The sequence below is a fragment of the Vulpes vulpes genome, chromosome 8, assembly GCF_048418805.1.
Source record: "Vulpes vulpes isolate BD-2025 chromosome 8, VulVul3, whole genome shotgun sequence".
Lineage (NCBI taxonomy): Eukaryota > Metazoa > Chordata > Mammalia > Carnivora > Canidae > Vulpes > Vulpes vulpes.
This window is the reverse complement of record NC_132787.1, coordinates 37,900,978-37,927,043: the sequence shown is the minus strand read 5'-3', so window position 1 is coordinate 37,927,043 and position 26,066 is coordinate 37,900,978. Positions and strand designations below refer to the sequence as shown.

At 52.3% G+C, this 26,066-nt stretch overlaps 2 protein-coding genes across 8 annotated transcripts; both read right to left on the bottom strand.

Annotated features, from left to right (window-relative positions):
• Window positions 1-308: 308 nt before the first annotated feature.
• Window positions 309-13,466, bottom strand: IFFO1 (intermediate filament family orphan 1). 7 transcript variants are annotated; one of them, XM_025995352.2, is made up of 9 exons: window positions 12,646-13,466; window positions 8,572-8,632; window positions 8,317-8,412; window positions 7,109-7,249; window positions 5,984-6,141; window positions 5,719-5,839; window positions 5,345-5,437; window positions 2,304-2,434; window positions 309-1,372 (listed from the first exon to the last, which is right to left on the bottom strand). In XM_025995352.2, exons 1-9 carry the CDS (start codon window positions 13,416-13,418, stop codon window positions 1,264-1,266), a joined length of 1,683 nt encoding a protein of 560 aa, XP_025851137.1. In that variant the 5' UTR covers window positions 13,419-13,466; the 3' UTR covers window positions 309-1,263. The 7 variants fall into 7 exon arrangements, with proteins under 7 accessions (XP_025851137.1, XP_072622268.1, XP_072622269.1 ...); XM_072766167.1 differs by having other exon boundaries at window positions 5,345-5,440; window positions 5,984-6,165; window positions 12,646-13,459; XM_072766168.1 differs by having other exon boundaries at window positions 5,984-6,165; window positions 12,646-13,459.
• A 466-nt stretch (window positions 13,467-13,932) lies between these two features.
• On the bottom strand, window positions 13,933-26,031 carry NOP2 (NOP2 nucleolar protein). The gene is made up of 16 exons (XM_025995345.2): window positions 25,607-26,031; window positions 25,201-25,310; window positions 22,636-22,681; window positions 22,400-22,488; window positions 21,982-22,229; window positions 20,207-20,262; window positions 19,937-20,091; window positions 19,633-19,832; window positions 19,394-19,483; window positions 18,498-18,585; window positions 18,281-18,421; window positions 17,562-17,701; window positions 17,339-17,428; window positions 17,055-17,177; window positions 16,705-16,933; window positions 13,933-14,710 (listed from the first exon to the last, which is right to left on the bottom strand). The coding sequence occupies exons 2-16, from the start codon at window positions 25,304-25,306 to the stop codon at window positions 14,055-14,057; spliced, it is 2,457 nt and encodes an 818-aa protein (XP_025851130.1). The 5' UTR covers window positions 25,307-25,310; window positions 25,607-26,031; the 3' UTR covers window positions 13,933-14,054.
• Window positions 26,032-26,066: the final 35 nt, after the last annotated feature.

Sequence of the window (26,066 nt, the reverse complement as noted above, 5' to 3'; positions counted from 1 at the left end):
TATTAAGCACTGTGGTAAGTGGTCAGGAAAGTGAGGGTAATGTCCACCTCTAGTACTTTCTCGGGACATGTTGAAGGAATCAGTGCCATCTCCCTGGGTGAGGGCTTCAGGGGTGGAAGCACAGGCTGGCCTCAGCCACAGATGGAGGCCCCAGTTCTGCCACTGGAGCCTCCACTGGGGCAAGTTCCTTACAACCTCCCCGCCTTACTTTGTACCTGCTCACGTGTAAGGTGATGAACAGTGCGTACCTCCCAGAAGGGACTGTGTAGCCAGCACCAGAAAGTGCTTCAAACAGTGACACACAAGTGTTCAGTAAATTACTCTCCAGGTTATTATTAAAGATTCCATTCCAATGTCAGCTCAGCCTTCCTCAGGCAGTTAGGCTGACGTGTCCTCCCTCATTGCATGTCTCCCAGTTTCTCCCAACCTCTTCCCAGTCTGGGACATCTTAGCCTATTGCCCCTCAGTGTATGACAGACACGGAGGAGACAGATCTCCAATGGATTCTTGAAGAGACTAAGACCCTGAGCACATACACATGCACGCACACACACACGCACACACACACACACACACACAAGTAGCTTCACCTTTTTCTCTGCCACTCAGCATTGACTGGGAAACAAGCAAGGGCTTCCACTTCCCTCCACAACACTGCACCCAGTCAGGTTGAGAAGCTGCCTGACCCAGGCTCCATGAGGGAAGGGTCACAGCTGTGTCTCTGCCATCCACGGGCAGACGGCAGTGAGCACTTGAACGACAGAGGGAGGACAGAACAGCCTACCCAGTCTGTCCTCCTCCCACTGCATGTGTTTATAAGCCATAGAACATCCAGCCTAATCCACTTCATACTAGTACCTGGGCTGGTTAGCACCAGTACAGAATCAGCCAGCTGGCTCGAGGCCAGAGATGGAAGGAAGCTCTGACAACCACATTCCTTACTCAGTGGAGAAAGTAAGGAGCCACAATTGCTCTGGCAGGATTTTAAAGATGAGAAAGTAGCAGACACCCACGCATGAAGGCAGCAGAGCCCCAGCTGTGGTGGGAGTCGCCTGGGACGGGCGGGCTGAGCCTCTCTCCAGACACCTTAGGGCCCTGGAGGCTAAGGACCAGGCAGGAAGGCTGAGGGAGGAGCGCCCCAGTCCCCAGGGGCAAGGCTTGGTGTGGCCAGACGAATGATGTTCCCCTTCTGTGAACCCCCCTCTGGCTCGGTGAGTTCCCAGCAGGGTGGGGGCCCCAGGGCACCAAGCTGGAGGTAGGTCCCTATCTCATGGAGCTATCAGATGAGACATCGCGATCGGAGTCCTCAGCCTCACTTGGCGGCGGTGGCGGCGGGTCGCTAAGCGGGACCGCAGTGAAAGCAGGAGACTTTCTAGAAAAAAACACCAGTTGTCACCTTGGGGCAGGCAGGCATCCTGCTGAGTCTGGCATTCCTCTTTCCCGTGACTTTATTCTCAGGCAAGCCTGTGAGCACCATCTCAGGCAAGGACAGGAGGGCCACAGAGGCGAGGATGGCCGCAGGGTGAGGGAAGCAGGGAAGGGAGAAAGCTCTTCTACCCTACTCTGACGGGATATGGTCCCTGTCTTTATCCTGTGGACTCTGGGAGGCTCAGAGTTCAGAAATATCTCAAATTGCGGGGTGGCTCAGTCAGTTAAGCATCTGCCCTCGGCTCAGGTCGTGATCCCAGGGTCCTGGGATCGAGCCCCATGTCTGGCTCCCTGCTCAGCGGGGAGTCTCCCTCTCCTTCTCCCCCTGCTGTGCTCACTTGCTTGCTCTCAAATAAATTTAATTTAATTTAAAAAGAAGTATCTTAAATCATAGTATGAGAGAGGTTGCCTGAGCCCGAGTGCACAGACTTGATTTATGTCTATCTAAATCTACTCTGTCTAGTATTTTTGTAACTTTTTAAAATTTACTTTTTTGTAGAGGTAGAGCTTACACAGGGTTAAATGCACCAATTGTAGCCCTGGCTTTAGATAAAAATCTGCCCCCACACCTCTTCTGTTCCCTGCCAATTTTTAGCTGCTCCTAACCAGGGGAACCACCAGGGTTAGTGGCATTGGGAGGTTTGGGCTGTCCAGCCACAAATGGGCACACACCCCTTATCCGCCTGCTAAGGGAGAGAAGGTTGTCGGGCTGGCCTGACATACCAGGTGGCCTCTAAGGGCCTCCCATCACGATGCATGGGGTCTCAGGGTCACAGGGGCTCTGGTCCACCACTCCCCTGCCCCGCCCGTGCGCACCCTAGGAGGAAGACGCGGAAGAAGGCAGGCCAAGCCCCCACTCCAGGGGAGGTCCTCACCGGTCTCCAGACTGTGTGATGAGCCGGCGGCAGGTCTCCATCTGCACGTCCAAGCCTCGCTTCATGCTGCACATCTCCATGTATTCATGCAAGTGTCGGTTCATGTCATTCTTAGCTGTGGCCAGCTCCAGCTGTGGCAGGGGCAGGGCAGGCCATCCAGGTCAGCGTTGTCCTTGCCCCAAACTCCCAGGAAGGTAACACACCAAGAACACCACCGGGGGTGAGGGGTGGCAGGTGGCCATGGGTGAGGGCTCAGATTAAAAATAAGCCAGGCCAAGTCAGAAGGCACCCAGTGTACTCTCATTCCTCCTAGTTGTCCTGGGAATCTCTGCCTAGGAAGGCAGAGGCCTCTGCTACGGACCCTCTCTAAGAGGAACGTACATGTGAGCAGAACAGAGAGCCCGGCGGCCGTCTGCGCACAGCCTTGCCCCCTCACCGGGCTTCCCACATGGCCCTGTACAAGGTTGCACCCCATCTGTCTCCCTCTCTCATTCAGGTGCTCCCAGGAGGCCAGCCACGGGTCGTATTCATCTCTGCCTGTGCATGCCCAGCACCCTGATGGGGAAATCACTTAGTGACCCCCGGGACATAGCACAGCACAAAGGGGGCCCTCCCGTTTGCTCTGCTGGAAGAGGCTCAATCCTCTCCTTAGTGCCCTCTTGTCTCACCTGTGAGCCGACTCAGCATCTAACAGAAAGAATGCGGCCACAGCCAGTGTCCTAATGGTTCTAAGATGTATCCCCATTCAGGAAATGTTCCAGGAAACGTTCGTGAGAAAATGGGGGCTCAGAATCAAGGAAATACGGCCTCCTTCACAGAGGTAGAGCTGAGAGGCGGGGCAAAGGCGGAAAAGATCTGGGCCAGAGACAATCTGGACCTCTCTTTGTTTGGGGTACAAAGAACAGGGGCCAAAAGGAGAGGCTGAATAAAACTGCTTGAAGGAGATTGGCCTGGCTGCCTGAGAGCAGAGAAAGGGTAGGAAACTACCCATGAATAATCCAACTTGGATAGAGGAAACCACCCAGAACTAATCCAAACTGGACAGGGAGAGGATGGGAACTCAGAGGAAGAAACAAATGGGTCACGGGGCCAGAGAGAAGATATGGTGGCCTGGGTGCATCGGGAGCCCCAGTAGATACAGCTTGGCTGGCAGCCTTGACTCCAGAGCTGAAACACGGTAGCAAGCCAGAGCAGCAGGACATGCCCACCCACCACTCAATCCAGGAAGACAACCAGGGGTTACCAGCTTTTGTTCAGATGGGCTGCTGCCTCACCCCAGTTTCTCTAGCTCAGGGGAGCAGGAGGGGAAGGGGCTAGCTTCCAGAGGCCATCACTCACTAGGACAGGAAAGAAGGAAATGAAGCAAATGTATTCTATACAAAGACAAGGCTATGTATCTCCAAATCTCCACCAGTTGCCGCTATGTATCTGTGTGTGTCCCCTTATTTATCTCACACGTCTAAAGCAGGGGTGAGGGAAGGCAGCCACCACACGCTAGGAGGTGTCCAACAGCCTCCACTGAAAATCATAGCCTTGCTCTGTGACCAGAGGGCGGCACAGGGCTGGGACTCGATGGAGAGGAAGCAGAAAAGACAGTAGGAGCTCCTTCCCACCCTCCATCTGGCCCTGGCTTTACCACTGATAATGGGAAATGCACCTTGCCTTCATCCCAGTCACCCCGGGGGTCACCAGGGCCAACATTGCACCTAATGCCCCCCCCCCCCCCCATGAGCTCTCCCAACACCTCTCCTAACACCATCTCACTGCAAGAGAAGAAGACTGCCACGTGTGTCAGCAAGTGGATGGAAAGCAAGTGGCTCCTCACCCCCTCCTCATCGGGGAGCAGACACGTGGCTGCAGGCCTTTAATACTCAGCCTCGGGCAGCCTGGGTGGCTCAGCGGTTTAGCGCCGCCTTCAGCCCAGGGCGTGATCCTGGAGACCAGGGATGGAGTCCCACATTGGGCTCCCTGTGTGGAGCCTGCTTCTCCCTCTGCCTATGTCTCTGCCTCCCTCTATGTGTAGCTCTCATGAATAAATAAATAAAGTCTTAAAAAAAAAAAAAAAAACCACTCAGCCTCTGTCTGCCTGGGCAAGAGACAAAACAGGTGGTTTAAAGAAGCAAGACCATGTGATATGTGTTGGGAGAACACACATGTAGAAAAATCATCTGTCAACTTCTCAAAATGCAGGCAGTGTGAGAGCAGCAAGTATATAAATATGCCACATGGGCTTGAAGAGAGGCTGAGAGTTACAGGCCCACAGCCTCTTCCCTAAGCGAAGGGCCCTCCCTGTGAGCAGGAGGCCGCCCCTCCACCCAGAGCACCACAAATCTCCCTCAGTGGCTGCAGGCCTAGCTCTAACTTAGAGCACTGCTTCCCTTGCCTGCTTCCGAAGGACCCTCCCGGCTAAGAAATGACAACAGAGGTTCCTCCATCAGCCGAAGGGCTGAGCTAGGAAACAGAAAAGTCACAGTCTACTTAGTAGCTGCTGCTATCACCCGGACAGTACTACTGATAATTGTAAAACCACCACGCAGCATGCTTACTAGGAGGCAGGCACTGCCCTCAGCTCATTGCCTCATTTAATTTGATCTTCAGACCAGCTTGTGAGGGGGTTGCAATTCAGACCCCACTTGACAAATAAAGAAATAGGCTCAGAGAGCGGAAGTAGCCCATTAGAAGCAGGAGCAGCAGAAAGTAAGTGACAGGGCTGAGACTAGAACCCACATCTGGGGCAGCCCGGGTGGCTCAGCAGTTTAGCACCGCCTTCAGCCCAGGGCCTGATCTTGGAGACCCGGGATCGAGACCCGCATCCGGCTCCCTGCATGGAGCCTGCTTCTCCCTCTGCTTGTGTCTCTGCCTCTCTTTCCCTGTGTCTCTCATGAATAAATAAATAAAATCTTTAAAAAAAAAAAAGAACCCACATCTGTCCACCCCCCTCCAGAGCCTGAGGTCTTAAGGCTCCAGCCCCACAAAAGAGAGAGAGGGAAAGGTCTGGTGTCTGGCAACCTTGGGGTCACAGCTTCAGCCCCCAGCCTTACCTCTATCTGGTCAATGGTTTCCTGATATTCTTTCTCCCGGGTCTTGAACAGGGACTCTGTATCTTTAATCACCTTCTCCAAACTGTCTTCCTGCTGCTGGAGCAGACAGGGAAGCAAGGGCGAGGCCAGAGGGGAGGGTGGGATGGGGGTGTTGCACAGGGCCGAGGCGGGAAAGAGAGAGAGAGAGAGTAAGGTTAAAGGAAGCTGGAGACGGTGGAGAAGATAAAGGAGAAGGGGAGAAGCAGGTAGAGGATGGAGGCCACAGAGGGAAAGCAGCGACTGCAGGGAGGAGGGGGAGGGGACGGGACGTCCAGCTTGAGGTGGGGGGCAGGCCTGGCGGGGCCCCGAGGCAGAGAGGAGAGAGGGGCCATTACCTCTCCCTGCGCCTCTGCGGCTGCCATGGCATAGCCTGAGAAATCCTCCCAAAGCAGCAGGGTCTCCTCAGTTTCCTCCCAAGTCAGGCTGTCACAGTCGTCCTCAAAATCATACTCCCTCCTAGAGACAGGGAACCCGCTGTCAAGGAGGGCGGGGGCCTTTCTGCCAGAGGAGGGCCACTGTTGGGGGTGGGAGGTGGGTAGTGGGGGCTCCGGCCTCGGGATGGGGGCTGCTAGAGGTGGGCCTGCAGGACTCAGGACTCACAGCTGGTTGAGCATGCGCTGCATCTCCTCGTTGATGCTGAGGGCTGTGCTCTCCTCCTCATCCCCATCGGGCTGGCGGGGCCCATCACTTTCCGACAGGGAGGTGTCCTCCTCGATGGCAGCCTTGCGCTCCCGCTTCCGCCCCCCCATGGATGGGACCTTAATGGGAGACAAGTGCAGAGACTACAGAGACGAGGCCGGGTGCATGAGGAGAAGGGCGGATGGGTGCCGGCAGGGGTTGGGTTGGGGGGTTGGGGGTGGGGAGGGAGCAGAGAAGCGTGAACCAGCGGGAGGGTGGGGTAGACAGGGACAGAGAGAGAAGACACAGTTACGACGACAGCAACAGACACCGGAATTACCGAGAGACAGGCGGATAGACACAGATGGGGACAGGGCTGCAGACTGAGAAGAAAAAGAAGAAACAGAGAAAATAGGGCAGTAAGACCAGGGGAGAAATGGCCCTGGGGCACCCACGGTAGATGTGCAGAATGACTACGGAGGATTTGTTTGCTAAAAAAATAAAAATTAAAAAAAAAGCCTTTCTAATGAGATGACGGAACCAAAAGGCAAGTTTCAGGCTGCAAGGAAGAGGAGGACGCGGTGTATACAAAGGAGAACCTGAGTCTCATGTCCAGATCTGGGAAGCCGGAAAAGGGGCAGAAAGAAATGGAGCAAAGAGGGAACGAGATAGAGAAAAGGCGGAGGAAGAGCAAGGAGAACGGAGATGGGAGAAGTCTGGGCCCAATAGCCCAGCAGGTCAAAACTGATGGCCAAAGGCCAGGGTGGCTGAGAAACTGGGACGGGACATTCAAAAGCTTGCATGAGAGCCAAACTAACCAGCTTCTTCTGTGGAGGAAGCAAGAGAAGATGAAAGGAAGAGAGGAGAGGAGGCGGACAGAGGGGGAGAGAGGGAGGGGGAGACGGCGTTAGAGATGGCTTCCGAACCTTCTCTTCAGAGGCTCTTCTTGCCCCCCAGCCTAGTCCCACGGAGGGCCCCCACTGCCGGGGTGGGGCCCCCAGGAGGATGAAGGAAGGACCCTGCCTGCGCCCCCCTCCCGTGAGGAGCTGAGGCACCGGGCAGGCGTGGGCAGGAGCCCAGGGCCTGTGGGCAGCCCCACCCCCTCACCTGGAATATCTTGATCATGTCCTCGCAGTTGCGCTGCTGGGCCACGTCACACAGTTTGGCGGTGATGTCAATGCGGCGACAGATGTCCATATCTACCTTCATGGCCTTTTCCTGGATCTTTGTATCCAGCTCAGACAGGTTCTGTCCAGGGAAGGTAGGGTGCAGTGAGAGGGCAGCCAGTACCCTAGACGAGCCCCAGGATGGCCCTGGTAAGATCCTCATCTTTCCAGTCACACACCACCATGGCCCCCTCTTCCTGAATGCCCTCCCTGTAGCACTCATGGGCTGCTCATGCCACAGGCCCCCTGGTTGGACAGGGAGCCCTGGAGGGCACAGCCCAGGACCCACAGGGGCTCCCTCCTAGAACTGATGCTCCCAGTGAGACCACTGGGTGTTACAAAAGTGGAGGAAATATTGCCAGAAGAAGAATGGCTAACACTCATTCAGCATTAAGTCTGTGCCAGCACGGTCCTAAGAGCATTACAATCTCCACAGTCACTCTGCAAAGTACATGCCTTTACTATCCCATTCCACAGAGGAGGACACAGAGGCAGAGCGGTGAAGGAATTCACCAAGGCCACACCACAGAGCTGGGCTCTGGGTTCTTAACTAACCGCTTGACAACCTCTAGTTATGATGGAGGCCATAGTGCCTCTTGGATATGACACCGAGCCTTTTGTTCCTTCTTTTCCTTTCTCTTTTTAAAAAGATTTTACTTATTTATTTGTGGCAGAGACAGAGAACACAAGTAGGGAGCAGAGGGAGAGGGCAAAGTAGGCTCGATGCCAGGACCCTGGAATCATGACCTGAGCTGAAGGCAGTCACTTAACCAACCAAGCTGGCCAGGTGCCCCCTTCTTTTCCTTTTGAACGAGGGTGGTGTAGGGGCAGGCAGAGGTAGATGGAAGCATAGTGAAGTGGGTGAGGAGGGCAGCCCAGGTGGCTCAGCCACCTTCAGCCCAGGGCGTGATCCTGGGGACCGGGAATCGAGTCCCACATCGGGCTCCCTGCGTGAAGCCTGCTTCTCCCTCTGCCTGTGTTTCTGCCATTCTCTCTCTCTCTCTCTCTCTCTCTCATTAATAAATAAATAAAATCTAAAAAAAAATTTTTTTTAAATGAAGTGGGTGAGGATGGGGTCCAGGAAACCAACAGGCCCAAACCAGAAAGGCCTTATCTGTCTGGTCTCAGGCGTGAGGTGGCTGCACTCACATTGCTCATGAGCCCCTTGAAGACCACTAGCTCAGCTTTCAACTGCTCCACCTTCATGGCCAGCTCCTCTTGGCAGGCATCAGCCTCTTGGGCTTCCTGCAGTTGGGGAGAAAGCCCTGCCTGTTAGTGGTGCTGTCGATGCAGAATGCAGGTGAAGACAAGGAAGGGCCAGGGGAGGACAGGGTCTGGGGGGTTGCTAGGGGCCAGGTGGGGAGGAGGGAGCATGGAGGGAGCACAGTGGTGGGCAGCCCTCACCTCCTGGAGCTCATTCACTCGCTCCTGCAGCTGTATCCGCACAGTGTACTCCTCTTCCCACCTGGCAGACATGGGGGACAGGGGGGGAATGTAGGTGTGGGGTCCCACCCCACCCCACAGCTCCCTGCCTCCCACCTCTCTGGCTCAGGCCTCTCTTACTCTAGGTCTTGTGCCCTAGATGCACAGGGGCTGTGGACAGGAATGGCTGGCCAGTCTGTGGGTGGCCAGCTGCAGCTGTCGGGGGCTCCGCGCCTCCTGGCAAGTGCAAGCTCACCAGCTGCCTTCCCAGAACCTCTGGGCCATGCCCCAGGAACTGGATTTAAGAGCAACTGCTACCACTCTGCGCCCTTGCAGTGCCTGTCCCTCTCAGGCCCTGGCCCAGCCAGCTGCTTGGCTGGCCTTCTCCCCACTGCGGTCCACTAGCCCGGCCCCCCACCTTTGGTGGCACAGATCCAGTCTCCTGCCTCCTGCCCGCACCAGACCAGGGCTCCTCTAGCCCACTGCCCTGCCTCTCGTGGTGCCACTTAACACCAGAGAAGCAGCTGCAGGACATACACCACATCCACAGGGTAGGTCAAGAGCCTGGGAGCAGACATTGAAAGTCTGTCCCCTGCAAGCTCCAGAATAGGCCCACACAGAGCCCCTGAAAGCAAGCAGTGGAGAGGTGATGGGGCTGGCCCTGAGGCGTGAAAGTGGTGGAAAGCTGGGGTTCCCAGACACCCAAAATCTGAGGGTAGGGAAATCAAAGTACAGAAAAGCACCTCTGCCAACCCGATGGGTAGGAACCAGAAGCGGCATCTCCTGGAATTCCAGGAGGCCCCCTTGGCCACAGGCAGGCTCTGCTGCGTAGAGCTAGGGTTCTCCCCGGACGTGAGTCCCTGGCAAGCCAGTGCACAGGCCATGGCAGTGCAGAGGCGGTAGGACAGTGCTGGGGGCGGCACACTGCGGAGGGTTTCAGGGGCCTGCTAGGGTGCCCAGACCCCACTCACACAGCCTCCACTCAGACAGCCTATCACCTCCTGCCACTTCTTCCAGGCTGAGGAAGGAAGCCATGGTACAAGAGAAGCCACAGGATTAGGATCAGAAAGGGAGCCAGAGGCTGCAAAAAGTTTAGCAAGAATACGAAAGGCTGACCGACAGACAGATTCTGCAGACGTGGGACTTACTCCTCCCTCTCCCACCTCACCCCCCTCTCCCTTCCTGGGCTCTGCCCGCAGCCTCTACCTTCCATGCCCTCCTGCTCCTCACTGGGCTCTGCATTGCAGTGCTCCTAAAAATAACTCCTCTACATCAGCAAGTGCCCCTCCTCGTGGAGCCAGCCTGGCCACCACCCTGCCGGCCCATCACGCAACCCAGCTCCCCAGCCTCTTGGCCCTCTGCCCACCCTTCCCCACTGTCCCCATGTCCTTCCTTCTTTTGCTCTAGCATTCTCCATCAGTTAGTCAGTCAGGGCCAGGGAGGGGCCCTAGCAGCATCAAGTTAGATCTTTACATAGATAAGACTTTATCTTTTCTGGGCCTGTGGGTTTTTTCATTGACAGCCTGCAGGTGTGGGATTCAGTGCCCTCATACCCCTGAGTCCGTGAGTCCCTGGAGGAATTAAGACTGGCAAGGGGACAATAGCCCTGGGCAAGATGCACTGGGAAGGGCAGGAAGCAACAAATTCAGGTAGAAATTTAAATAAGGAAGTTAGGGAAAGATTGAGGTGAACAAAACCTTAGAGTTGTTGTTGTTGTTGTTTTAATCTGAAAATAATTCATATGGAAGCTTACTAGAATTCTTGAAAGTTTGTTTGTTTGTTTGTTTGTTTATTTTCAGTAACTCTACATCCAAAGTGGGGCTCAAACTCACGACCCTGAGGTCAAGAGTCGCGTGTTCTTCTGACTGAGCCAGCCAAGGCGCCCCTGGACGCTTACTAGAATTCTCTGTTGTCCAGCCTGACTTTCCCACGAGTAGGTTCCTTCCAACCTCCATTCAAATCTGGTCTCACAAAGTTCCCTTGACATGGGTAGAATTTGAGCCATCTCCATGAATTCTACGTTTACTAAAGACCTCCCTCCCAAATAAACGGTATCCTTGAGCAAAGTGAGGAAGCAGGGGCCATTCCTATGCTGGAAAACTGAGGCCAGGAGAGATCCACCCAAGGTTGCACAAAGCAGGGGGAGCTGAAAATAGAACCTGGGAGGCCTCAGATTCTTCCCAGTTTACTGCTAAAGCTCTACCCATGCCTTCCAGGCCACAGATAGGAGCTTCAGTGTTGTTTTAAAGAGAACAGAACGAGGGCACAGGATCTGGGGTGGAGGAACGAGTAACTGCCAGTGTCACGTACCAGACAACTCTAGCTGCAGGGCCCTCTGCACAGCAGCGTGCTGCAGAGCGATGAGCTCATCAATCCCCAAGGAATAACTCTCTGCTGCCCTGGACAGCTGGACCAAGGACAAACACTCTTTCAGTTAAGAAAAAACAAATACCCGAGAACAGCAGTTGTTTCTGTGGTTATGGGTGCATTCCAGAACTGTCCGTGTTCTGCTGCTGGCAATGTTAATTAATTCCTGCAAGGGCAGGGGCAGGGGCAGGTGCTGGGGCTGGGCCAGGGGCTGGGGCAGGCTGGTTCTGGGTGGCATCTGAATAATGGAGAGGAGAATGGTTTAGAAGAACTGAGACTCCCAAAGGCACTTATAACACGGGCTATGATGAAGGAAGCCAGCATGAGGACAGGACTCAACCTCAGAAAGCCTGCTGGTCTGCAATCTGCTAGACTCTGGCAGGTTACAGATCCCTGAAGGCTGCCCCCAGACCCTGGGGTAATCTCTGGGAGCATTCAGCCAAGCCCCAGAGGACACCAATCTCGGCTACACTGGGCCGCAAGGGTAGTTCCCAGGCTTGCCCACAAGGGGTCAGAGTAGTCAATTAAGAGGTTAACCATAATGGCTCCCAAAATAAAGCCTCCTGCTGACTTGTCATCTTCCTTCTCAACCATGGCATCCCTCACGAAGTCTACAGAGGGCTGGCTATGTTCGTGCTCCTTCCTCATGGCCTGGTTATCAACCCTCTAAGGGATCCACTTGATATACAGCCAGCACTAGCATCACATCCCTTCCCCTGGCCCGTTGTGCTACCCTGCCAGTCCCCTGCAGAAAACCCAAATCGTCTTCCTCAGACAGCACTGGGCCTGGCCCCCAGCTGCCTTATACTCACAGGGTGTGTCCATATTCTCAACTTTTCCCCACTCGGTTCCTCTGCTGGCTTCATTCACAATTCGTCATCCTTTGGCTCTCTGCACTTTCACAGATTCCCCCAGCTTCCACAAGTCCTGTGACAACTACCAGTCCCTTCCCCTTTCCCTAGCAAATTCCTTTTCCCCCTTGTTTTCTTTATTTTATTTTATTTTATTTTATTTTATTTTATTTTACTTATTTTATTTATTTTTTACTTACTCTGAGCAATGTTCTGGGGTCCCAGAGCCTTTCATATGGAACTGGGGTAAGTTCCCAGTTTCCATCAACATTGCTTTGGGAAACCCAGAGCAGTGGCAGGGTCGCCCACTCCGAGATGCAGCCCCTCCCTTACCACTCCCTTCTAATTTCATTTAGACTCCCAAATGAAAGCTCTATGCTATGTCTCTTACTTTTGATCAGTATGTGGAGCCTCTATCACAAAACTGCTCTGAGGGCTGCGCCTGGAGAGGCTTAGTACCCCAGATGTGACCACTCAAACGCGTGTCCCTTTCACACAGCACACGACCCCACAGTTAATGCAGTCATCCAAACACTGCAGCCTAGATGAGACAGAAAGAAAAGCCACAAGAAAAAATATGTATTCCCCACAATCCTCCGCTTAGAGAATCCTTCTTCCTGTCACGAGTGCGACTTCTGCATTCCCTGTGGATTCCCCTCTTCCTGTACCCAGTGCCGTCTGTCTACCTCCAAGCTCCTCCTTACACAGCAGGAACTTTACTCTCCTATTCCTCCCTGATTCTTGGGCCGCACTGCTGTCCTCTCCAGCACCCACACCTCGTCCTGGCCCCATGTGTGGCATGACGCTGAGCCCGGTCCCCACCTTCCCGGTCCCCTACCTCCGCTTGTACTCGTCCCGCTCGCGCTTCACTTTAGCCAGGACGTTGTAGAGCGCGCGGATCTCGGGGGTGATGGTGTCGATCTGGACGCCCACCCCGTCGGGATGCACCCACGACAGGCCAGGCCCCTGCACCAGCGTGGGCTCCAGTCCCGGCCCGAGCCGGCGGGCGTGAGAGAAGGACCAGATGGTGCCGGGCATGAAGCGGGCTGACGAGGAGTAGGAGGTGGAGGTGGAGGTGGAGGGCGACGAGTGGCAGGCCGCGGAGGGCACGAGGGGGCCGGCTGGCGACCGCGCGGGCGAGCCAAGCACCCGCGCCGACGGGGTGCAGACGGCGGCCGGCCGGGCGCTCAGGGGCAGCCCAAGGGGCCGGATGGGGCTGACGAAGCCGGTCTGCACGGCCTGGTCGCGGCGAGCCAGGCCCCGCCGGCCCTGCTTACCCTCCTCCAGCGCCTGCTGCAGCTGCTTCTCTAGCAGCCGGTTGCGGCGCTCCAGCTCGTGCACCTTGGCCAGGAAGCAGCGGAAGCGGAGGTTCAGGGTCTTGAGCACGTTGATGTTGGAGCCCAGGTCGTTGCGGAGAGCCATGGCGGCGGGGGGGGCCGGGCCCGGCCCGGGCGGCGAGTAGGCAGCCGGGCCGGCCGGGACGAGCGACGACGGGGACACGTCCCCTCCCCCGGCGAAATGGTCGCCTCCCAGAGGGTCCCCCAGCGGCCCGGCCAGGCCCTGCTGCTCCTGCTGCAGGAGGAAGAGATTTGGGCCGAATAACGGATTCATGGTGGCGTCTTCTGCTGGGAGACGGACACCGCTACAGGAGCAGGGATGGAGGGCGAGGGGGAAGAGCCAATGAGGCGCCAGGCGGACGCGGGGCAACCAATCAGACGGCCCGGCGGTAGGGGCAGAGGTCACGGGGGCGGGGCAGGGCAGAGAGGAAGCCAATGAACGGCCGGGCTGGAAGCTGGCACCGGGATCTTTCCGGGTCTGAGGCTGGCGGACCCCAGTCCATGCCTGCAAGCCAGGGTGGCACAGAGGAAGAAAATCCAGGTCCTTTGCTACTCCACGGGTTCTGGCAGGATGCCCATCCCCTCTACACCCCCATTGCCCTCCTCTCCCCAGAATCCAAACTGACTCCAGACCCTGAGCCCCTGAGGAGACAGCCCAAGAGCCTGAAACTCATTTCTCAGCAGACTACATTATTTTCTCTCTTCAGAGGGGCCCTGCCCCACCCTCCCGCCACTACTCTTCAAGCAACAAAGCCAGTACCCAGTCCCTTCAAAAAACACACAGTGGCCAGAGATTATAAAATGTGTATTAGATTTCATACGCAGTGGGGACACCAGCCTCACAGAGGTTAAGAGTTCCAACCCTGTGCCAACAGCAGTAAGCCACCCCAGTCTAGTACCAGCAATTCATCTAAGACAACACTGGATGGCTGCTGCCTCTGGACTGAGATTTTCTCCTCTTTGCTGGTGGGGGCTGGCTGGAATCAACGGGGGACATGGCGGGAGTCTCAGGTCCCTTGGGGGTGCCATTCTGTTTCCGGAAGGCAGCTCTCTTGGAAGGCTGTGCTGGCAACTGCTGCTTTACTTTCTTGGTCCCTCTGGTGCTTCTAAGGGGCTGATCACAGTCCTCAGGCTTGAGTGTGTCCTGGGTCTTGGAAAGGGATAGCACAGGCACTTCTGTGTCCGTGCCCTTAGGAGGGCCATTCGGCTTCCGGAAGGCAACCTTCTTGGAGGACAGCAGCGTAGCTGATTGTTGCTTTAGTTTCTTAGTCACCTTTGGTCCCCTGATCTCTTGAGCTGGCTGACTGCTGTCCTGGAGCTTGGAAGAAGCTTGGGACTTTGTGTCACAAGATACAGTGGACAATCCTGAGTCTGTCCCTTTGGAGAAGCCATTCTGCTTCTGGAAAGAGGCCTTTTTGGGATGTTGCCGTTTCTGCAACTGCTGCTTTGCTTTCATAGCCACTCTGGCCTTCTTGGCAGGCTGGCTGCTGCCCTCAGGTTTGGGGGTCACCTGGCCCTTCACCTCAGGCAAGTCTAGGCTTGTAGGGGTGGAAGCTGCAGAATTTCCTAGGTTAAAATGAAACATGTGGTTTAAGAAAATGGGCCTCACCACTAGTTCCTGATCATTACTAGAGGAAGTTAGTACCAGTATCAAGATAAGGAAACTGCCTACTAATGACCAAATATGCCACGTAGTTGGCATAAGAGTACACTATCTTGGGATCCCTGGGTGGCTCAGCGGTTTAGAGCCTGCCTTCGGCCCAGGGCCTGATCCTGGAGACCTGGGATCGAGTCCCATGTCGGGCTCCCTGCATGGAGCCTGCTTCTCCCTCTGCCTGTGTCTCTGCCTCTCTGTGTCTCTCATGAATGAATAAATAACATTTTAAAAAAAAAAAAAAGTACACTATCTAGATCCGTATTACTTAATATTACCTGGCCTTTATTTAAGTCACATCTGAATCTTGTATTAGAGAAAGGGATCAAAAATAAATAAATAAAAAGGAAGAGATTATCCATCCTTGGGCAAAAAGGTTTTCAGAGGAAGCTGTGCCCCCTTCAGGACAGGTCACATGACACTCTTGAGGAGGAGGTGAACCTTGAATAAACTGAGGCACTGGGCTTTTTCTTTTTTAATCAAAGACCAGTCTGAGGGTGTTTTTTGTTTATGTAGATTTTGATGAGATGCAAGAAAATAAGTCATACACAGCAACTAGAAACAGGCTAGTAAGGCACAAATGAGAAATGACATTAAATACTTTTTTTTTTTAAGATTTTATTTATTCATTCATGAGAGACAGAGAAAGGCAGAGACACAGGCAGAGGGAGAAGCAGGCTCCATGCAGGAAGCCTGATGCAGGACTCGATCCTGGGACTCTAGGATCACACCCTGAGCTAAAGGCAGATGCTCAACTGCTGAGCCACCCAGGAGTCCCTAAATACGTACTTTTAAAGTTACAGCAAGGGCAGCCCCGGTGGCTCAGTGGTTTAGTGCCACCTTTGGCCCAGGGCGTGATCCTGGAGACCCGGGATCGAGTCCCACGTCAGGCTCCCTGCACAGAGCCTGCTTCTCCCTCTTCCTGTGCCTGTGCCTCTCTCTCTGTGTGTGTCTTTCATGATTAAATAAATAAAATTAAAACAAAAATAAAAATAAAGTTACAGCAAATTTTGCTAGTTCTTACGGTTTCCCTTAACGTTCAGATGTGACTTTCGTGAGGACCATTATTTATAAAAAAAAAAATTGCAGTCATGCGACTCAATCTCAGGATCAAGAATTCAATTCATATTGGGCGTAGAGATTACATAAATAAGTAACTTAAAAAAGAAATCAACTCAGTCACAGTTTGTATTCAGAGAACTCACTTCTCCCTCTTCCAACTAAACCTAGGTTTAGGGACACCTGGGTGGCTCATCGGTTGAGTCTCTGTCTGCCTTTGGCTCAGGGCATGATCCCGGAGTCCCGGGATTGAGTCCCACATTGGGCTCCCTGCATGGAGCCTGCTTCTCCCTCTGCCTATGTCTCTGCCTCTCTTTCTGTGTCTCTCATGAATAAATAAAATCTTAAAAAAAAAAAAAAAAAGACTAAACCTAGGCTTATATCCCAGCTGGCAGAACTGTGAAGCCTGTTCCAGAAAACCCCACCCTTCTCCGAGATCTAGGCCAGACTCAAGATGGTTGAGAAAAAGATCTGCAATTAGTGTGATGGGCTCAAAGAACCTCTAATAGTCCAGAGGAGTCTTGTGCCAACCCGGTGCTGACAATGCTGGACCTCTGCTGAGGTCTATTACCAGGAAGGCAACCCTTGGCCAAGAAGGAAAAGAAACCACAACTGCACTGGGAATGCATTTAGTGCCCAAAGACTGCAGCCACTTGGCAGGATCAAGGAAAAGGTTCCCAGCTGCACGAATTCTTTAACATATACTCAGATGGGGTCCAGGCTCTGGAACGATTCTGACTGGAATGAAAGAGGCAGAAATCCCTCCCTTCCCTGCAGTCATAAACCTCCTAAAAGGTAGAAAGAGCAAAGGTGGTGAAGAAGGGCAGAAAGGGCAGAGTATGCTTACCTGTCTGGGACTGGGGGATAGAATTAGAGAATTTCTTGAACTTGGCAATAAAGAAACCATCCATATTGTGGGTATGAGGGTAGAAGCGGCGGGTAGAACGCAGGGTAGGGTGGAAGCGCCTTTCTCGAAAGCGAGTAAAACCCTCCTGGCCAAAGTCTAAACCTGTGGGCACCAACCGCACGTTCCTCTTTTTCAGGGCATAGTCTACCACCCACTCATTCTCTTCCACCTGGATACATCAAGGAGACAAGAAGAGAGAAGGAAAAGTAGAGCTGGAGCTGAAGGGAGCTCTAAGGGGCCAACAGCCTCCTGTCCCTGTCCCCTGAGCTCCGCCACAACAGAGGCCTCACCATGATCGAACAGGTACAGTATACAAGGTAGCCTCCTGTCTTGGAGGTAGCATTGACGGAGTCAATAGCACTCAGGAGCAACTCCTTCTGAAGGTGAGCACAGCGCAAGATGTCCTTCTCATCCTATCCCAAGGAGAGACCGATAGAAGGGTGTCAAAATGTCACAAGCCAGCCTCAGGAAAAGAGGTGAGACTCCACCTCCCATCCCTGCTTGCAAGGACTAGGCCAAGACTTCTCAGCCAGCCCCCACACTCACTCTTAGCCCCACCCCCCCAACACCTCACCTTGTTAGTCTTCACGGCTGGGTCTTTGGAGATGACCCCAGTACCACTACAAGGAGCATCCAAAAGTACTCGGTCAAAGCCCCCCACCACCTGGGGAAAAAGGATAGGTTAATTAGGTGTTTTTGGTGGTCCATATCACACCATTATTTTCCAGGGGCAAATTTCAACACTGAAGTCAAGAAGGGGACAGGCAAACTAGAAGACACACAGAGGGGAGCCACACCTTGGGAAACTGGCGCCCATCGTAGTGGCTAATGATGGTGTTGGTGACTCCTAACCGGTGCAGATTACCCACGACACTCTTGAGCCGCTCAGCATTGGCATCATTGGCAAGAATCACACCTGTGTTCTTCATCAGCTGGGCTGAAGGGAGAGAGGCATGGTATGGTGCTCACCAGCCAACCACCCTCCAGCCCAAAAATCCATGTGAAGTGGTGAATTCTCACCATTTCAAGGCAACTTTAGTGTGAATAGGCCTCCTCCCCATGGTCTACAGGACAGATCTAGACCTGCACCCTCTGATGAGTTAAGACTGCCAGTGTGGTGTTTTTCAGTTACCAAGCATCTTTTTGGTCCTCCAGACTAACTTACTTAAATGATAATAGCTTAATAAAATGACTATAACTAGCTATATACTGAACACTTTGCTAAGGACTTCTAAAACATAACTCAACCCCGACAATTCAAGTATAATGTAACTGCCAAGCCAAGCACAGTTGCCCCATTTCACATAGTAAGACAAGACCAGAGGCTTGTCCGTGGTCATATGGGTACTTAGTGGTACAAGGGGCTGGAACCCAGGCCAAATCCAGAGTCTGTACTCTTCACTTTTCTGCTAGTTGCTTATGCACTGTTTTCTTGAGCACCAGAGAGTCAATGACCTCATTTACTTAGAAAAGCAGAGAGCCAGATGGCTCCTACCCTTGCCTGCCTTTCTCATACCTATGTAGCTAGTCTTTCCTCCAGGGGCACAACACATGTCCAAGATCCGTTCGTGTTCTTGGGGTGCCAAGGCCATGACCGGCAACATACTGGAGGCTCCCTGAAGCATATAGTACCCAGCCAGGTACTCGGGGGTAGCACCTGTGGAGGAGGACCAGTCAGTGACATGCTGGGACAAGGGCAGGGGCAAAGGGGCTATCGGGCAGGGGATACTTACCAATGGGCACAGAAGAATCATATACCACTAGTCCAGTCTTTGACCACTTGCCCAGAGGATCCAGGTTAACTCCACGGTTAATTAGCGCCTGAAAATAAGAAAGATAAAGATTTTATAACCTCGTAGGCTACCGTATCCAGAAAACAGGTGGAAATATAAAAATATTGTTCTACTGAGTTACAACAAAATCGTCATAGACTCTTTGACTGCAGCCTCTCCTATATCACCCCATGACGTCCTTTCCCTTAGCCTTAGGCTCTAACTCAAGGCCTGAACTCTATCTGAATGGAGCAGACTGCCAGCTCTTGTCCTTTGGTTTCATGGAACTGAACTCTGATGTTCCAGTAGGCTCAGTCCCCCTTACCACTATAAAATATAACATCACCGGCTATAGCACATTAAAGATAAGGATCAGGTAGGTTACATTCACACCAGGAAGACTACACACAGGGTCCTGCCAGTGACCATAGAACACCAGTATTTAACATAGGACCCCTGAACCCTCTAAAATGGTGAGTTTAAAATACTGTTTGTGCATGTGTGGGGGCAAGAATCAGTTTCACCAGCCCCTCAATGATCTAAAAAGCAGGTAACTCCCATTTTGTTCTGAGGCAGAACTTTAATCCTGATGCAGCATCTCAACCCTGTCACAGAGAGCACAAGCTGAAGGGACAAGTTCCCACTTCAGAGTTCCCGGGCCCCAAGCCAGTCAGATAAATCCAGTATGACACTAGGCCTACCTGAGTTTGCCTTTGGATCATGCCTGACCAAGAAATGTTTAGGTACTAACAGCCCACTCCTCAACCCCCATCTAAGTCAGTTAGGGGAGTCTCTGTGGTTAGAAGTCAACACCCCCCTGAGATAACAAAACAAAAATCTCAAAATCCATCCCTTACCTGAGCGAGGTCTCGACGTCGGGTTTTCAAGGTATTGGTCCTGAGGGTGATGGGCCGAGGCACCTCATTAGCTTCTAAAAACTCCACCAGCTGGGAAAGCAAAATGGCAGGGAGCAAGTCAGGCTGGCCAAGGAGTTTAGCTGGAAGAGGAAAGAGGAAGGAGGATGCCTTCCTCACACATGGTAAGATTGAGAGGGTGAGAAAAGAAAAGAAGGGGCATTAGATTAGCACTTCAGTACCTCAGACAGAGGAAAAAGGTCCATAAGCTTGCCAAGTAGGAAGTCTCCATAGGAGTAATAAGTGGCCAGATCCTTCTGAAGCCGGTGCAGATACTCAGAACGAGACCGACCTTCCTCCCGCTGAGTCCCAAAATCACGCAGCACTCCCACTATATCCTGGATGCGCTTGTGAATCCGTTGCAAGTCTGGAGCCTGGGCATGTGGATGTGTTAAGGAACTGTAACTGCTTCATGATGTCCAGAGCCTGGAAATCCCCTCTCACAAGCACCTTTCCCCTACCCCTCACCCAGCACTGGAAGGATATCCTGCTCCATCTCCCCAGGAAGGGGCAGCACAAAGGACTCCTCCTCATCCACATTGATCTGTAAGCCCCCCTCTGTCTCATCATCCTTTTGGGGGCATGACTGAAGGGACCCTTTCTCCTCTTCCTCCTCAGTCTCCTCCTCACTCCACTGGCCCCTAGAAACAGGTTCAGAAACAAGGATTCACAGAATAAAACAGACACCAGCTCCTCCCTCAATTCTTTCACCCCAGCTGTTGCCTGGTCTCCATCTTAAGAGTTTCTAAAACTTACCCAGCCACAACCTCCTGAACCTTTTGCTTCTGAGCAGCCCTCTCAATGGGCAGCAGCTGAAAAAAGAGACAAGGGGCTAGTAATGCAAAGCCTACCCTCCTACCCTCCCAGGTAGTATTTTATCTCTGTATTTTATCATTTCCTAAATGCAAAAGTACACTCTCAGAAGCATGGAACCTAAAGAAGTGAAATGTGAGATTGGTACAGTTTTTTTTAAAGATTTATTTATTTATTTATGATAGACACACACACACACACACAGAGAGAGAGAGAGAGAGGCAGAGACACAGGAGGAGGAAGAAGCAGGCCCCATGCCAGGAGCCCGACGCGGGACTCGATCCTGGCGCAGGACTCAATCCCAGGACTCCAGGATCGCGCCCTGGGCCAAAGGCAGGCACCAAACCGCTGAGCCACCCAGGGATCCCCAGATTGGTACAATATTGACCATTGCTGCAACTAAGTAACAGATCAAGGGGTTTCACCAAAACTGTTCAACTTTTGTGTGTAGTTCCCTTCTTAAAAAGCTCAGAACCTGGGGCATGCCTGTGTGGCTCAGTTGGTTGAGCAGCTGACTCCTGATTTCAGCTCATGTCAATGATCTCAAAGTAGTTAAGACTGAGCCCCACTCAGGAGTCTGATTCTCTCCCCCAGCCTCTCTCCTGCTCCCACACATGCATGTGCTCTGTCTCTCAAATGAATAATTTTTTTAAAAGCTTTTATTTATTCATTTGAGAGAAAGAAAAAACACAAGTGCATAAGCAGGGGGGAAGAAGCAGACTCCCCATTGAGCAGGGAGCCTGACGAGGGACTCGATTCCAAGATCCCAGGATCGTGACCTGAGCCAAAGGCAAAACTTAGCTGACTGAGCCACCCAGTGCATCCTCAAATTTGTTTCCTGCCCTTTCTCAGTCACAGATCACCAGGACTTTCATAGACATAATAGCCAAATGTTAACTTATTAGTTAGTTATAAGCTTCTTTATACACTTTATACACTTTATAACTTAGCGTATAAAGAAATTAAAATTTACTTAAGCATACTGGGTATTTTGGCAGCTTCCAGAGTTTGGAGCATTATAGTCCACAGGGTGCCTGCAAATCTCCTGATAGTAACTCTGTAGAGAAAAGGCAGTCTAGGAAAAAGGTGCAAATGTGAACTTTGTTTTCATAAAAAAAAAAAAAAAAAAAAAAAAAAAAACACCTTGTATCACCTGAGAAGTTTTCCTAACATATTCATATACTAACTATATAATAATACATAAAGAACCCCTCCCTTTTTAAAAGTAATCCCTATACCCAACATGGGGCTTAAACCTACACTCCCAAGTCCAAGAGTCCCATGCTCTACTGACTGGCCAGCCAGGCAATCCTACATAAATAACTTCTTAAACCCTAGTCAATAAATCTGTCCATACTCTGGATCCTCCTCTGAAACAGAATTACTAGGTCAAAAGGAAGAAACTCTCCAACGTTCTCAAACACCAAATGCTTCACTAAAAAACTATGTATGCTCTCTATTCCCCTCAGTGGGGCACTCAAATATCCACCTGACCAGGTCCTCACCAGCACTAAGGAGTCTCGTATTTCAAAATGATCAATCCTACAGCTTTTCTACACTTTTGTGTGCATTGAGCAAACACAGATGACAGGAAAACAATGATGGAATGCTAAAACCCCTTTTCTCTACTCAGCTCATCCTTGTCACTGAGTCTCAAGGACCCGGAAAGACTAAAAGGCAAGGATCCCTTCCTTAACACCCAGAGAACTAAAGCTCACCTCTTCATCTTCATCCTCGCCCTCTGAGTCGGAGTCGGCGCCATAGTCATCTATCATATCAGCATCACTGTCCTCAGAGCCCCAGAGGTCCCCCTGGTTCAGCACACCATCCTCTTCAGAGTCTTCCTTCTCCACCTCTTCCTCGTCACTGCTATGGGTCAGTGCTGGACGCTTCTTGCCTTGAGTACCGTGATGCAAGGGCTGGGCTCCCTTCTTACCAGGTGTCTGGACAGCTCCTCCAGAGATTCCTAAGGGTTTGAGGAATTCTGGACTGACGGCAGCCACACACTGATGGAACCTACACTTTCTATTCCTAAAGATGTCCTGTTTCTTTCTCTCCAGAAATGCCCAGCAAGGCCTTCCCTACCCAGAACCCAGCAGACTCGTTATAGAGCACACAGCTCCTATACTCACTGACCTTTGGGTAGTTTTCCAGGCAATGGTTTGGTCCCAGGGAACTTATGCATCACAAGGGATTCAGCAGAGCCCAATCTCCTCTTGGCTGCCCTGAAAAGAAGTGAGGAAATGGAACATACCTCTAGGCTCTGCCACTGAAATGTGACAGTCCCCAAACAGCCCTTTCCACATGTGATCATGGGACTAAAGATAAGCAGTACCAATTTAATCCAGGTAAACCTGCACAACCACACTCACCTCTTCCGAGCACGACTAGATAGCCTCTTAGAATTTTCATCACCAGCTGTATTTTTTAAAAAAAGAGAAAAGCAGAACAATAGGTTACAAAGAAAATGAAAAAGAACATTAGAAGAGAGGGGTGCCTGGGTGGCTCAGTGGTTAAGCGTCTGCCTTCGACTCAGCATGATTCCAGAATGCCAGGATGGAGTCCCACATCAGGCTCCCCGCACATAGCCTGCTTCTCCTCTGCCTGTGTTTCTGCCTCTCTCTGTGTCTCTCGTGAATAAATAAACATATCTTTTTTAAAAAATTAGAAGTGAAAATAAACGTAGAGAAAGAATACACTAATTAGGGGCATCTAGATGGCTCAGTCCGCTGAGCTTCTGCCTGTGGCTCAGATCATGATCTCAGATCTCAGGGTCCTGGAATTGAGCCCTGAGTTGGGCTCCCGGCTCAGCAAGGAGTCTGCTTCTCCCTCTTCCCCTGCTATTCCCCCTGCTTGTGCTCTCTCACTCTGTCAAATAAATAAATAAAATCTTACAAAAAAAAAAAAAAAAAGAATACACTAATGAAAGGGAGTAGATTCTAATTCGCTCCACAGAGCTTTACAAGGAGCTGGATGAGAGATGTAAAGGAGGTGATCTGTATGTGGTTGTTCATCAATCAAATCCAAACTGGGCCTCCCTCCAGACTTCTGATTTCAGTAAATAGTATTACCATCATTCTGGTAACAAGAGAGATTCAAAATTAATCTTTTCTCTCTGGCCTTGGACCTGGTTTGCTGCAACATGCCTAAACCCCCCAAGAAGGTCTGAATTGGGGATGGGATGATAAATATGGAGTAGCCTGTGGTGCCTGGACCTATACCACCACTTCTGCTGTGGCAGTCAACTCTGCCATCAGAAGACTGAAGGAACTGAGGGACCAGCAGAAGCTCCACCATCTGAAACACTGCTGGTCTATAACAAATGGATTTATGTGACAAAATTGTCTTCTCTTCTGTTTTTTTTTTTTTTCTTTTTTAGGATTTTATTTATTTACTCAGAGACAGAGAGAGAGAGAGAGGCAGAGACACAGGCAGAGGGAGAAGCTGGCTCCACGCAGGGAGCCCGATGCGGGACCCGATCCCGGGACTCCGGGACCATACCCGGGACCGAAGGCAGACGCTAAACCGCTGAGCCACCCAGGGATCCCCTCTTCTGCTTTCTTTTATTCTCAATTTAATCAGTGACCAGCCACAGATTTTACCTTAGTAACTAGTTTTCCATACATTCTCCAAAAAATAAAAGGCTTAAATGCCAGCCCTGTCATTTGCAAATGCCCAAGCTGCTTAACCTCTCAACATTCATTTCCTTCAGAATGTCTCTTTCACAAAGCACTAAGAGAATGAGGTGACATAACATGTCCAACAGATTCAGTATAGTGGCTAACACTTTTGAAAGATTTTAGAGGGGGAGAGAGTGTGCATGAACAGGGGGAAGGGAAGAGAGAAAGAGAATCCTCAAGCAGACTCCCCGCTGAGCAAGGAGCCTGATGCAGGGCTTGATCCCACAACCCTGAGATCATGACCTGAGTGGACATCAAGAGTCTGATGATGTTTAGGGCAGCCCGGGTGGCTCAGCGGTTTAGCGCCGCCTTTAGTCCGGGGCCTGATCCTGAGGTCCCTGGATCACGTCCCACATCGAGCTCCCTGCATGGAGCCTGTTTCTCCCTCTGCCTGTGTGTCTCTCATGGATAAATAAATAAAAAATCTTAAAAAAAAAAAAAAAAAGAGTCTGATGTTTAACCGACTGAGCCACCTGGGTGTCCCAGTGCTAGCACTTTCTGGTATCTCAAAAACCTGCATCTTTTATCTAATGCCCAACACAAACTACCTGTCCACTCTTCTGTCATCCCCAGCCTTCCATGCCATAGATTATTCACCATATGGGAATCAGATCTGTGCCTTCCCATGCTCACCTCCTCCACAAAGCAGTTGATGTGAGTGGTCTGTTCCCTTCCCAAGTTCCACTTACTAAAACATCAACCATTTTCCAAAACCCAGATTAAAATCTTTTTAAACTCGAAATGCGTAGGTCCTCTAATAACCTTACTCAGTATTAACCTAGTATTAACCTGTACCTCTCATTGCATGGGTACTTGGGTCCCTGCTGCATCTTCCCTAATTTCTAAGTGCTGATGACAATAAGTGTTTCATTCACACTTATTTTTATTTTTTTGAGAGCGAGGGTGGGGTGGGGTGGGTAAGGGGAGAGTGAACCTTAAGCCGACTCCCCACTGGATGGGGAGCCTGCTGTGAGGCTCCATCTCACCACCCTGAGATCATGACCTGAGCCAAAATCAAGAGTGGGACGCTTAACCGACCAAGCCACCAGGTGCCTCCATTCACACTGGCTTTCTAAAAACTCATACAACAAACTCTGGTTTCTCTTCAAATGTATAAAGCTAGTAACTCATTCAAAGAAAATTCCCCTTGAACAGAAAATAAATACAGAGACGAGAAACGGAGGAGAATGTGCTTCAGATGAAAGAACGGTGCAAAACCTAGAGGCCTGGGAGGAGAGGGGGGGCCCTAAGCCTTACCTGCAGGCAAGAATCTAGCGAGTTCGGTCTCAGCACCCTTCTGTTTCCGAGCCTTCCGGCCCGGTCCGCGCTTCTCCTTCTTCGTGGGGTCCAACTTGCGCCCCATAGTTCTGGAGAAAAGAAACATGGGAGAGGACAGAGTCGCGTGTGTTGGAAAGGGAAAGGGAAACGGAGACGGCAGACTCAGCGTATCAGAGTGGGGCAGGGCACCCTGGGGCCTCGACCCAGCACCTCTCCCTCAACGGACCCTCACGGCAAGCCCAGACCTCCATCCCACGCGCGGCGCGGCCCGGCCCGGCCCTCGGGTCCCACGCCGTTTGTACGGCGTCCCCCTCGCAACGCCCCAGTCTGGATCAGTGCAGTCACCCTTCCCCGACTTCCACACCCGCGCGAAGGCCGGGCTCACCTGAAACAGGCTCCAGGCCCCAGAGGTCCGGGGGAGCGGCGCGACACTCCACGTGCACCCCGAGGTCACGGTTCCGACTCCGCGCTCGGAGGAAGCGCTTCACGCAGGCGCACGGAGGCGCGCCGACCTCGCGGCCCGCCTCTTCCGGTCCCTTCCAGTCCGCCGCAGACCGCAGACCCGGAACGGACTGCCGCCCTGGGAACGCGCTGGGCTGGCGGCGGGGCCCGGGGGGAGATTCAGAGGCGGACCGCTTGTCACTCTCCGAGGCCGAGAAACGAGGAGGACGGAACCGTCTTCGACTTCCCGCCCTTCCCGCAGTGTTGGCTTCTTGATTCACCGCAGATTTCAGCGGGAAGAACTGGTACCTCCGAGCCGCCCCACCCCTAACCAGGACGCGGCGGCGGCCCTCGTGGCTCGCTCCACCCTCCTTCTAGTCTCGGGATCACGGAACCCCATGCCA